Below are 14,297 nucleotides of genomic sequence, written 5' to 3'. Positions count from 1 at the left end.
ACTTTTGTACTGAAACATGAACTGCTCCACAGAAAAAGCCACCATTTTTAAAAAAAAAAAAGAAAGAAAGAAAAGAAAAGCCAGGCATACACTCCCCTGTTTGTTCCTGTTAGCAGCCTGAACACGTTGCTCAACACCGCATGTGGTCTGTTAAACCAACCTTCTGTTCTCTGCTCGTGGGTTTGTGAACAAACTGATACTCTTACTGTTGTTTTACACTCACACATGTAGAGACAGAGAAATTTCATGAATCCAGAGAGATGTTTGCCTATTTTCTGTCGTCTTTAGGTGAAGCATCAGAATTATTTTACCTGGAAACATGGAGAGCTTTATGAACCACTGTCTCAATTGATCGTTCAGAAGTTTAAGTGCAGCTTGGTGAATTCTTTTGGAGCAGAAATGTGAAGCAAAGAAAGGCTGGATTTCATGGCCTCATTAGGAGGAATGTTTGGAATGGGACAGCTGCATCGACCCGTTCTGACATGTTTGGGCTTGAAATGTGGTCGAGCATGGAGGCAGTTTCTGAAATGGGATGCAGCTGCAGACTTAAGTTGGGGTAGAGTGGCAGTGGAAAGAAACCAAATATTCAAGTAACCTATTGTTCTTAATTTTAAAGCCTTTGTCTTCCAGTTTGAATCGTCTCTCTAATTCCACTGCACTGCAAAGTGAAATATTTCGCTTTTATTCAGCTTTCTAGTTTGTAATAATTTAGAAAAAAATCAGAATTTTAATGGACAGTAACTTTATTCTTCCACTTGGGGACATAAATTAATTAATTCTATGTGTCAGAAATGTGTCGATGAGCTAATAATGTTGGTGTGATGACATTTTAATAATACATGTATTCTAATAACATTTGTGGGTTATACTCATTTCTAGTATGTATGTCATATTTAATGATTTGTTACTTACTTTTTTTTATCCATATAATACAAATCAATACAATACAATACAGTTTTATTTATATAGCATATTGAAAAAGCCAAAGGCACACCAAAGGGCTTCACAATAATGCAGAGAATCAAAACAACAAAATAAAGCGCAAGATGCGTATTTCTGCACATAAGTGCATTAATAAATCAACTGTTAATTCCACTTCTGAGATTTCGCTCTTGCAAACAGGAAATAAACCTTAATTTTTTTAGTTTCAATTATTTTGTCATTTATACCAGCAATTTCTGTAATCTTTTTGTAAATGTATGCATTTTTGTGTCATTTTTAATGTATTTTGCTTATTTACATCTAATGTTATGTACATGTCCTTTATTTTTATATATACTTTATTTATTTATTTTCTTATTTCTGTTATGGGTACTTTATGTAACATCAAGTAGCTTTTAAACCACTTTACCATAACTGTGTCTTTATAAAGTTTTGATTGGATAAAACTGTCATTTTTAAATGATGTCACAACCTGGTTTTTAGTGTAGAATAACATCCAGCAGACTATCTGACACTGAAACGAGGACGTGACCTGTTTGTTTTTGTTTTAATGTCAAAATGTGACTCTCTCATCAATATGCATCATTAAGTATGCACAGGAGGTGTGGTCTGCTTTTTCATTCTAATTTATGATAATGAGGGCGGGGTCCAGTTGTCTTACAGTGAATGCAAAACAAAGTGGTCCACCCTGGTATGTAAATAAAGGGGTGGTCTGTATGTAAATACAGACATGGTTGATTTATTTATTTTTAATTTCTCAATATGTAGGTAAGAGGGTATCGCTCTGTTTACTTTTTTAATATAAATATTTAACTGGCCATTGATTATTTTGATGACAGAAAAGTTATTTTATTTACTTCTTTTTTAAAAAGTCCCCTGAAAAAACCCCACTGTGATGACACCCATTCACCTCCTATATTTGAGTGGAGACAAAAGTCTCAGAAAACATCCCCAAACCTTAACAAATAAATCACAACTCTTTATTAAACACATTAGGCTGGTTTAAGCCATTATTATCCAATATATTCCAGTTGATTCATGTAAATAAGCAAATATCCTCAAACATATAAGTTAGTCATGGAGTTCTGCAGGGTTTTGTACCGGGACCTATAATTTTTATGTTAGGTATGCTTCCCTTTGGCAATATTATCAGAAAACATAGATTTTCATTGCTTTTCAGATGATACCCAGACTCAAATAATTTAGTTAACTACAGATGTTATATGAGACACAAAGGCCAATGACATTAAGTTTTCTACTCCTAATGTTAGACAAAATTGAGGTTCCTGTATTTAGAAACATGGTGACTCAACACATGCTTTAGATGCTACTACTGTGAAATCAAAATGAAACAGTGCATTCAAAAGGTTTTATAGGTGCATAAATCCTATAACATGCTACAACATGCTACAGTAGCAATGCTACTGTACCAAGGCAGATTGCTCAATTCCTGATGCTGTAGGAGGAGTTTGCTGACAAACAAATAAACAGGTTTGACATATTATAGTTAGATCAGTAAGCCGGCTTTCATTCATCTGCACAATATCGATAAAATGCCTAACATTAGAAACAAGATGTCTCAGAGTGGTGCTAAAAAACAAATTCATGCATTTGTTAGTTTTTGGCTGGACTACTTTAATCCTTTATTAACAGGTCGTTCTAAAAACGAATTGAAAAAGCCTTCAGTTGATTCAGAATGCTGCACTGTGAGCACTAACAGGAACAAGAATGAAAGCTCCTTCATTCGCTCCCTGTTAAATCCAGAATTGAATTTAGAATCCTTCTGGTTGGATGCAAAGTCAAGCCTCGTGTCCAAAACATTTTATCCCCGTGCTCTTAGACTGCAGGTTTACTTGTGCTTCATAGAGCTTTTAAAAGCAGAATGGGAGGCATAGCCTTTAGTTGTCAGACTACTCTTCTGTGAAACCAGCTTGGAAGTGTTTTTTGGATAAAGTTTATAGTTATTGTGTTATGCTTCATCTATAAAGTGCTTGTGAAATAGGACTGCTACATCATACTGGTCCAGTCTTTTACCTTTTCCTTTTATGCTGCTACAAACCCAAGGTGATGATTATCTATGATCCTTCACTCTCTGTGGATTTATACCTTTTTAAGCTTGCATCTTTTTCCCCTCTTACCTTTGTTTTCTGCATGTGTCTCCAGCTGGTTCCTGATCTGTTGTTACTGGTCCTCCACCAGTTTACCCAGTGTTTTATTGTCTGTTGTGTGTCTGTTCTCTTCTTTGCTCTCTTTGCTCTCCCCTCACCACCCCCAACCAGTGGCGGCAGATGGCCGACCTCCCTGAGCCTGGACCTGCTGGAGGTTCCTTCCTTTTAAAAGGGTCTTTTTTCTCTTTCCCCCCTCCCTCCTCGTTGTAATCAGGTTTTCTTCTAACCCAGGTGTAGGAACTATGAAAGGCACAACTTTCTATGAAAAGACACAAAAATATCTGATTTGTATAATGAAAGTGACAATTATTAAGATTGCTAACGTATGTAAAAACTTAAAATAATAATGGTGACTACTCTGGACCATTATTTGTTGCATTTATATACATATATAAACCAACAATGCAAATGCAAGATTGGCATTTAGATGCTTCTGGGACTGGCTACTTATGCAGAAAGGCAAATCTGGGGTAGACTGGACAACGTACAATTGAGGTATAAAAAATAAAATTCAAAACTGCTGTTGGTGAAACTTTAAATGTTGCCATGGCACCAGTTCCATATCCTTGAACAAAAGTTTCACAATTTAGAATCGCCAAGGTCTAGATAAAAATGACTGAACATTGAAGTCGATCCCGTTAAATCTGAAGGGAGAGTTTTTATAAGACTTGAAAGTGGCAGACTTCTTGTTGGGTTTGTAGCTTCAAGAGTTCTGCGCAGACAGTCTAGCAGTCATCAAGAAAAACTCACCTGCCAGACTAAGGAAGCTGGTGTACAGTATATATCAGCCAAAAGATGGCCAAAGTGATGTTCATCTACATGCCAACCCACTCAGTGATTCAGAGGAATGCTGAAGAACTCGACTTGACCTGACTAGCAGTCAGGAAAACATCAAGCCAAGACTTAACAAAGCCAGAGGTGTGGCTCTATAACATCTGGAAGTCAAAACAATATGCTCTAGCTCTGAAACGGCACCATTGCGCCAAGACTACCATACAAGTCAAACTGTTTGATCAAAACTGCCTTCTACAGCTGTCTTAGAAGGCTCTACAAGCTAAAAAAAAAAAAGAGATCTCTGGCAACAACCTTTGGAAGATGAAAAGCTGCAACTCGAAATTAAGATAACATGGCTAAGGTTGCTCAGATTCATTTTAAGGATTCCCAGTGAAAGAGCTCCAAAAGCTGCCTTTAGACGGACTGCTGTTGGAAAGCTTTAAGAAGAGGTTTAAGATAACCTGAATGAGGACAATGATGTCAGAGTAAAATGAGATGGTGCTTTCATGGGGTGAAGCAAGTGCCAAACCCCAAGAACACATCCAGTGGAGGAGACGTAAATGTTTGCACCAATCTTTTTACATAGAAATGGTGATACACAGGGTTATTAAAGTTAACTAAAACTAGTAGCGGAAAGTATTTTATATTCAGTTAAAATAAAAATTAAAACTGACTAAAAAAATTCCATGAACTTTGGGAAACTAAAATAAAATAAAATATAGAGAAAAAGTTCTTAGTTTTAGCATTTGTCAGTTCAGTGAAATCTGTCATCACAGCTTGCCTGATGAGGCTTTAACAGATGCGTTTAGTTAGACTTCGATGTCTACGAGACCTCGAGTGAACTGATTTTGAAAAGTTAGTTGTACTTATTTCATCACTTACTTCTCCAAAATATTGCATCAAGCATGTGCCATTAATAATGAAAAAAGACTAAGACCAAACTTCAAACAACAAAAACTAAACTGAAATGAGCAAACCTGCTCTGGAAAACTGCTGTAAATGTGCTCCATGATGGCTGCTGTTGTGAATCAGTGCTATAAAATGGGAATAAATCCTAAATTTACCAAAGCCATAATAGTCAGAGCAGAAACCGATTAGAGTTCAGCTCACTTTGTCTGATCCTGATCCAGATCCTGGTCTGCATCAGATCCTGGTGACAAAAACCCTCCCTGACCTCCCTTCCCCCTCCCATCACACAACCTGTCTGACCTGTGTGGTCACTGCTGCCCCCTCCTCCCAGCACACCTATTCCCTACAGTCCACCTCCTCCCCCCTCTTTCACCCCTTCTGCTGTCACATGTGCCCCCCCCCCTGCAAACCCCCCAACACATCAAACCCCTTCTCCTGACAAAGCCTCCCTCCCCCCTCAGTGCTGCCTCTGTTATCTTCCCCCTCCTCCTCCTTCTCATCTCCCTTCTTGTTGTTGTTCTTTCTCCAGCACCCCCACATAACAACAACAACAACCCCACATCACCCCCTGACACCTGGTATTGTCCTTTCCGGAGAACCAGGTGACCAGAAAAATTGTGAGATTAGTGAAATATTTGCTATTTTTTTATTGTGCATACGTCCTGATTTGATCTGGATAGCTGTTTAATTTGCTTCATAATCAGATTCTTTAAGAGTGCTAAATGTCTTACTACTGAATAATATTAGCAGATAAAACCAAAATGCATGAAATAACTTTATTTAAACATTTGACTTTGCTTGTGTGTATGTGTGTGCATTAGTGTGTGTGTGCATGGGTGTCAGTCTTTCCCACTCCAGATGGAGGAGCTGTGCATACACCAGAAAACAAAAGCACCATCTACACAGCAGTGAGAGGTCTGAGCCATGAGACATTTCTGGTATCGCTTCGTGTTTTTTATTGTGTTTTGAATCGTGGTTCAGAGCAGTAGGCAGACATTTTCTGTAAATAAATCCCCCTGCTTCCAATTTCCGCATAATTACACAATGCATTATCCACATTGCCTCATCACTTCAATTACAGCCTACCTACTGCAAGTTATTATGGGTAGCGGCGGCTGGAAAAAGCCTGCAGAGCTGGAGGAGCAGCAGCAGTAAGCGATGGATGTGATGTGCTGGGGAAGAGCGATGCCTCACTCTGATGTAAAAAACCCCAAAATACGAGCCAGCCGGGAAGAGGAGGAGGTGGAAAAAGAGGAGGAGGAGGAGGAGGGTGTTGAGGTCTGAGTGATGGAGGGAGGGTCAGCCCGAGGTGGCTCTGCTCTGCATACACAGCCCGGCTGATATCTTCATTCATTGATTTTAAAGAACACCACCAAGTGGCACAGAGCAGAGATAACAGGGCTCAAAGTTGTTGTCTTTTTTTCTGGAGGAGGAATTTGCAGGCTGAGATGTGAAGTGTGAGCTATGTCGCATATGGTAGAAGCAGTGCATCATGGGAGCAGGAGGCAAAATAGATAGCCGTTTAGCTCACAGAGTGTCTGATGATTCATTACTGATGACAAATTGGAGAAAAATGAAGAAATGTATTATAATCTAAGAAAACAGTGTTGTGCCTTTGCAATGGCCAATACATACTGTATGTACAACCGCCTCCAAAAGCCTGAATTTTACTGTTCTTAGTTGTTATATTATGTTTAGTGGATTTAATACTATTTAATCTAATGAAAAGAATACATATAATATATTAGCTTCATCGATTAAGATTGATATATGGTCATAAAGAAGAAAAACAGAGTATTTTATATTGTTAACACTCGGAGATGAAATTGACTTAAATCGTGTTAAAAATAATTCTAACCTAAATCAGTCATGAATTTTATAAGGAGTTAGGTTGCTATTAAATTGCCAAAAAGCTCAGTTTACCAGAAACGCAGAGTAAAATCTAGCTTAGCTTTTTTAAAAATACACCAAATAACACTTATAGAGTTCAGTAAGTAATGCTATATCTAGTTTTCTAATCTCTAATCATCTGTTTAATCCATTTAAAAGCTATATTTTAAATTATTAGCCTGTCATTTTTTGAGAGATAATAAATAAGACTAGATATTTTTTTCTGGGATTTATAATCTCTTGTTATAACTTATTAGTCTATGTATAGCCAGCAGGTAGTTAGCTTAGCTTATCTTAGCCTAACCTAGCTTAACTCTGCATAAAGAATCAGTGCAAGACAATGGCCGTGCTTTGTTTAAAGGTACTCACTCATTTGTTTTATTGTTATTATTACTACTATTTTATTTGGATCTTTTTATTTAAAAGCCAGTACCATATATAAAGTGATTAGCTTTCACTGGCCATGTTGTGGTCGTCACGTTGCTGTGAATCGCTTGTGGTGTGTATGTAGCTTAAGCTGAGAAAACTTTAAATCTGAATTCTTCTACTTTTGAATGGTTTTCATATTTCTCCTATTATTTGGTAGTTCATGGTCTCTGCTTGCTGTTTTGCCAGACTGGTATTTATGCAGCACTTTTCTATTTGACCACTCAAAATGATTTCTTACAACCAGAGGGATGCAATGGGGGAAACTCGGGGTTCGGTATCTTAATAATAATAATAATAATAAACTTTATTTATAAAGCACACTTAAAAACCAAGGGTATGCCAAGGTGCTTAACAAGTAAAATAAAGTATAGGAGGAGGATAATAGAAATAGGACCAAAGCAAGTACTAAATATGCAAACAGATAACTGTCACTAATACATAGGAAAGCAACAGGTACAGAGCAAACAAGAATTTAAATGAGCATAGAAGTGCATGATATAAAATCATAAAAGAAATATTAACTAGAGGGAAAGGCAAGATTGAATAAGTGGGTTTTTAATCGTGATTTGAACAGTGCAATGGAGTCAGATGCGCGGAGGTCGAGAGGAAGGGTATTCCACAGTACCGGGGCAGCCAGAGCAAACGCACGGTCACCCCGGGACTTCAGTCGAGATCTGGGTTGGGTCAGAAGTAGTTGAGTGGCAGATCTGAGTGTTCTAGCAGGAGTATGTGGTTTGAGAAGTTCACTAAGATAACTTGGCGCTAATTTATTAATAGTTTTGAAAGTAAGGAGTAATATTTTAAATTGAATACGGTACTTTATGGGCAGCCAATGCAGGCTAGCTAGGACAGGGGTAATATGGCAAAATTTCCTGGTACCAGTCAAAAGGCGGGCTGCTGCATTTTGGACTGTTTGCAGTTTAAGAAGAAGAGAAGAGGGAAGACCATAGTACAAGGAGTTACAATAATCCAACCTGGAGGTCACAAAAGCGTGAATAAGCTTCTCCAGGTCCTCATGCGGAATATAATGCCTAGCCTTAGAGATAAGGCGCAGTTGGTGGAAGCTAGATCTCACTACAGCAGACACTTGCTTATCGAGTTTGAGCGAGCTATCCAGCAGTACACCCAAGTTACTGACATAGTCACAAGAAAAACTAGCAAAGGAACCCAGGGCAGCACAGAGTTGGGCACGAGGGATTTTACTGTTGAACACCACAATCTCAGTCTTCTTATCATTTAAAACGAGGGAATTACTCAGGAACCATTCTTTGACCTCCCGCATGCATTCTTGAAAGTAGTGCAGGGACACAGCAAGGTCGTCAGTAAGTTCAAAATAGATCTGTATGTCATCGGCATAACAGTGGAAGGCGATATTGTATTTTTCAAAGATTGTGCCTAGAGGGAGCAAATACAATGAGAAGAGAATAGGGCCTAAAACTGATCCTTGAGGCACACCACAACAGACCGGAGCGGAGGAAGAGGAGAAGGTGCCTAAGTGAACTGATAAGGATCTATCAGCGAGGTATGATTTAAACCAGTCGAGGGCAGTGCCTCTAATACCCACAGTGTGCTCAAGTCTTAGTAATAAAATGTTATGGTCTACCATATCAAAGGCCGAAGAGAGGTCCAGTAAAACTAGGACCATAGAGCGTCCAGTATCAGTGATTACAAGAATATCATTAAGAACTCTAACCAACGCTGTTTCAGTGCTATGCAATGGCTTAAAGGCAGATTGAAATTTCTCAGCAATATTGTTCGTGTCCAAGTACGCCTGGAGTTGGGAGAGAACTAGTCTCTCCAGGATCTTGGACAAGAACGAAAGCTTAGAGATCGGTCTATAGTTTGAAAGGTCATAACAGTCAGAATTTCTTTTTTTAAGAATCGGGTGGACTACAGCATGCTTAAAGGACAAAGGAACACAGCCTGAGAGCAAGGAAAAGTTCATAAGAAATAGGATACTAGGTCCGATTACATCAAAACAGTCCTTAGCTAAACGAGATGGAAGAATGTCAAGCACAGTATTGGTGTTATTCATTTGAGCAACTAGCCGCTTAAGAGTCAAAAGTGACACAGGCTCAAACTGGTGGAAAGTTGAAATGCACTCAGGAATGGGGAGAGGATATAAAGCAGGGGGAAGGGAGGACTTAAGAGATGAGACCTTTTTTAAAAAGTGAGTTTGAAATCGCTCACAAAGACCCTGAGAATGAATTAAAGGCATGTCCGGGGAAGGGTTAACCACAGAGTTAAAAATTTTAAATAAGGTACGGGGGTTATGGTCATTGGCCAGGACGATTTTGGACAAGAAGGACGCTTTGGCCGTTTTAGCAGCACTTTGGAATTTTAAGCGGCTAGTCCGTAGCATGTCATGGGAAACCTGAAGTTTATCTTTTTTCCACCTTCTCTCAGCGCGCCGACACACGCGACGTAAGGCACGCGTAGTGTCATTAAGCCAACACTGAGAGTAGGTTCTAGGGCGCTTCATCTTAATGGGGGCAACAGTATCAAGGATTGAAGAAATCAGCGATAGGAAGGAATTGACCAACTTGAGGAATTGGAGATCAACCCACTAACTTTCTGACCCACAGCCTCATCCTGTGTGGACGCCTCTTTATGGCTCTGTAATGTTTGTTTGTCACATTGGTCGCCATAGTGCTGTTGTACCATTTATTCAAGCGCTGATGTCACAACTAGTTGTTTCAGCATTCTCCTGAACAATCAGCCTCTACGCTAGGACAAAACCTCCACATCAGCACTGGTGTAGGAATAGATGAAGTCTCTAATCTGTGCATCTCTGACCTTTTGTAGTGTTATATCATTAAAATGGCACTATAAACCGTCACGATTGTACTCTTGTGTCTTCAGCCCAGCTTTGTCGGCAATGGCAACCACACAAGATTAGAAAAATTCAGAGGCCAGATTTGATGACAAAAATAATGATCATCATTTTTATTTCAACTGATATAAAGTATTTCTTGTCTTGTATGTTATCTTATGCCTCTCTGTGAGGGAAACAGCTAACCTGGCTTTATCGCCCAGTGGTTGAAGCACGCCCCCAACCTCATCAGGAGCCAAAGATATGATTGCACTCCCTAACTTCACTAATTCAAACAATTATCAATACTAACAACAACCAAGGGATACTGAGTTGATAGTGAAATAACAATCATCAGGATTATTTTAACCCTAACAGAAGTCATTTTAATGGAACTTAACGTCACTCTGTACTTTTTCTACCAGTCATTCACGCCCCTGTCCAGCAAAAGTGTGATTAGCTGTGAGTGTATATAAATCCAGATTTGAATAACTGACAGACCTTTGAATGTGACCCAGTAACACACATAACTGTAGCCTCAGACCAGCACACTGGTAGCTGTTGCTGTGTTGTTGTTGTTCCTACAACACTGTAATGTTGCTCCAGGAAGTGTTGTTGCAACTGACCAAACACGCTGCTGTGATGTCATCGGTTTGCAATTCAGGAGGTGGGGGGAAAACACCGGAAAAGTACTGAAGAGTGGCTCAGGCAGTGGCGAGAGCAGCACAGAGAGGAACACGGCGAATAAAAGGGGTCAAACCCAGGACTTTCACCTGGTAAAACCGGGCTCAGAGTCCCCCATGCGAAACGAAAATCAATCCTCAGCCGTTGTGTTTTTTGACAGACTATTTTGCTCTTGTGCTCAGCGGCAGTTTGGTTGAGTGTCGATGACTAAACCTGTTGGTTAGGTCTGAGAACAGATCATGGCTTGATGTTAAAATTTACCCTTTCGGTGCTGGAAAGCCCCTCTGATGGCAAACAGCGGCTTTCAGCTCAGCGCAACTTTAACGCCTGTGCATCAAAGTGTGTCATTAATAATTTAGTGTGAGTCTGTGTGTGTGCATGATTATCAGGTTGCATCCCAGCACCTCATGTGGCAGTCAAACACAAGCTTTAAGGTTTTCATTTTTTATTAAGATTATAAATTTTAACAAATATTTTCTTGAACAGTTTTACCCGGTGATATACAATTTATTAAGCACAAAAATACAAGAATAACAACAAAATATGTAGAGAATGGCTGAATACTCTCTTTATTTTGGTACACATAGTGCTCATAAAGCTAACGCATGGATTCTCAGGTTATGGCTAAAAACATGAGCTTGCCTTTTTAAAACAAAAGGACTAAAAATCAATCATTCTCTTTTATTTATGTACTTTTTGTGTATTTTTGTACAAAGTGAAACTCACAAAACCAAAGCTGGAATCATGAATTGCTGTGAAAGGCTTTGAGCAACAACCATGATTAAGAAAACAATGTCAGACTGTCAGAAATGAGCCGGACTGTTTACTACCACACGCTGGAAGGGAGGTGGGAGCGGAGGTGCAGAGACGACCACGTGGAATAAAGTGTTGGCACTCCATCAAGCGATATGAGCTGCTTCAGAGTCCGTGTACCTTCAAGAGTGTTTTCTGGGGAGTGAGTTCTCGAACGTGGTGCTTCACAGGACGACAAAGCTGTTGGGAGTGTGCAAGATCAGTTTGAGAGTTTCAGGACGGGAGAGGACGGCAGACACATTCAGTCACTTCCAATAATGGACTTTCTGTTTATGACAATAGCTAGCAGTAGTGTGCATTGGATTTAAGGCAAAGGATCCATTTCTGTCAGATTTTATGAAAAGCCTGCACATGACACCAACAACTCTCCCGCCTCTCCCTGTCAAAGAACTATTATCATTAAATTGCTCATTTAATAAATAGCTTTTCTTCTTTTTCTTTTTTTCCTTGCAAAAATAAAGTCGATTTAGACACTGTAAGGGGAGAGTGGGCTCAGCTGGAATGCCTCCATTTCCTCCAATTAGAAGCATTGCTATTGATTTGTAAGACACAAGTGTGCTTTGAGGTACAATTCAGTTGGAGTTGTTGATTTATTTAGCACATGGGATTTTATTATGGCTGACACTGGAAAAGGCGGGCAGGAAGGGGGAGCTGGAACACACAAACTTAAAACTGGAAACTTTCTTTGCCCAATTCTGAAGAAAGGGGAGTACAAGCTGACCCCTAAATGTCCCCATAAGGGCCCAAATTTCTGTAACCTAGTTTCCACAAAATAAGAGGCTAAATTTGCAAAACTGTTAGGGAAAAGTGACAGCTGTAGTTAGCAGCATTGCTGTGAATACAAGCGCTAAAACTGACCCCCTGTTTACCACTTGTGTCTCATGATAAGTTTCCCTCTCCTGTGACCATGCCATGTTACTGAAGGTGCAAAAGCGTCCACATTTCTGCAGAGTTTCTCTCACTTTCTGCTAGAATGTTGCGATTCTGTAAACTTTCTGGGACCTCAGAACGTTTAAAGTTTGAAGCAAACTGACCCCCCCCACCCCCTCATCACCCACACAGGAGCTGGACGCATCACACAGTCCCGCTCCAGCTGAGCCCGCTCTCCCCTCCCCAAAACAAAAAGTGTTCCATTCAAAACGCGACGATGGCTCGGGTCCACGCTCCGAGGCTGGCTAGGGCTTGCTTGCTACAGATCTGCTCCAAGTCCGCCTGCCTGCTCAGCAGCCCCGAAAACCCCGAGCCGAAGATGGAGATCAGATTGGAGATGTTGGAAGTGTCTGTATAGTCCGGGGCAGAGTAGGAGCAGTCCTCGCGTTTGGCCCGTTTGCGAGCCGCCGTGAAGTCCGGCGCTTCCTCCGCGTCCGACGCGCAGCAGCCGAACTCCACCTTCCGCTTCTTGGCTGGGGACTGCGCGCTCTGGCCGCACTGGAGCGCGTCGCAGCAGCAGTCCTGGTGGAGGTAGCCGTTCTCCACCGTGGTCACCACATGCGTGTCCAGGTCCAACACCGTGGTCTTGTTGCAGTGCGCGCTGCTGTTTGCGGGACACTGCTCGCAGAGCGGCGCGGGGGGCGCCTCCATGCAGCAGCTGCGGTAATAGGAGGGCTCCGGCTCTTTGCAGCCGTCCTCCAACAGGGAGCAGCCGGCCACAGTACCCGCCGCCCGGCAATGCGCCGCGCCTCTGTGGCACGGAGAGCCGCACGCGCTCGCCTCCTCTGCGCAGCAAGCAGTCCGCGCCTGCTCCTCGTCCTCCGCGTCCTCCGCCTCCAGATCCAGCGGGTTGAGCTCCTGGATCTCATTGCAGACAGTCATCACCTCCTCGTACTGCTGCATCCTGTAGATCTCCGCGTACTTCTCTTTGATGTAGACCTGCCTGGCGTTCCTCAGCACGTAGGAGACCAGCAGGTTTTTGTGCAGCTTGATTCCTCCTCTCTGCGTCCTGGAGTTGTGGATCTTCATTAAGGAAATGGAGATCAGGCTCTGCGCGTCCACGGCGCACTCCATGGTGCTGATCATTGCTCCGTTCCCCCGGTCAGCCTCCAGCTCCTCTCCGGGAGAGAGAAAGCGGCTCTCAGCTATCTCAGCGGGGCTCGTTTGGTTCCAGGAGAAAGGTTCAAGTGAGCTCTGTGGAGACACATTGGACACAAAGATCCGCCTCCCTCTGAAAGCCAGCAATCATTTGCAGATGCCCTAAAACCAGAATGTATATATAGCCTAGAAACAGCGCCCGCCCACTTCTGCGGGAGCCAATCAGCCGCCTGGGATCTGCTGAGTGACAAGCAGGAGCTCTGGAAATATGTCGCACTCGACCAATCAGCTTCAGGCGGTTCCTCTGTACTATTCAAATTCCACCCAGGCTGTCTACCAGGAATGTCCTCATTTCAGCTGCCTGTAGCTGCAACTCCGAAAACCAGCCAGTCTCTGAGTGAAAGACTTCCACACAGGTTTAAAAGTAAAGAAACTTCTTTATTTTGACGTCTGGATCAAGTAGCTGAAGAAATAAATATTAAGTTTGTTCCCTGCAGTATAATGCAGGGAACAAACTGCTTTATAATGGAAAATAGGAAAAAAAAAGAAAAAGGGTACAATTATAAAAGCAAAAATACAAAAAAAAACTGTGCTTTCTTACATATTTATACATATGAAACATATATATATATATATATATATATATATATATATATATATATATATATATATATAAGGGGGTTGCGGGTTTCACTGATGAGGAAATGCTCAGTTTGGCTTTTTAACACAACAGATGCAAATTCTGCATATTCAGAAAAAATGAAGCAGGAAAGCCTGCTTCATTCAGTTGATTCACAAACATCCATCCACGATGAATAATGATAGGTAATTATAGTCTTCATAAATTC

General features: G+C 41.1%; 1 protein-coding gene across 1 annotated transcript; it reads right to left on the bottom strand.

The window, feature by feature from the left end:
• Positions 1 to 11,042: 11,042 nt before the first annotated feature.
• On the bottom strand, positions 11,043 to 13,587 carry ier5l (immediate early response 5-like). The gene has a single exon (XM_086300016.1). The coding sequence runs from the start codon at positions 13,435 to 13,437 to the stop codon at positions 12,556 to 12,558; it is 882 nt and encodes a 293-aa protein (XP_086156142.1). The 5' UTR covers positions 13,438 to 13,587; the 3' UTR covers positions 11,043 to 12,555.
• Between the last annotated feature and the right edge of the window lie 710 nt (positions 13,588 to 14,297).

This window comes from Aulonocara sp. 'chitande type north' Nkhata Bay, linkage group LG7 (assembly GCF_057382095.1).
Source record: "Aulonocara sp. 'chitande type north' Nkhata Bay isolate Kocher_YH1m ecotype deep benthic linkage group LG7, A_spYH_male_GT1.1, whole genome shotgun sequence".
In the NCBI taxonomy this organism is placed as follows: domain Eukaryota; kingdom Metazoa; phylum Chordata; class Actinopteri; order Cichliformes; family Cichlidae; genus Aulonocara; species Aulonocara sp. 'chitande type north' Nkhata Bay.
Note: the sequence above shows the minus strand (reverse complement) of the source record. Positions and strands in the feature narration are given on the sequence as shown.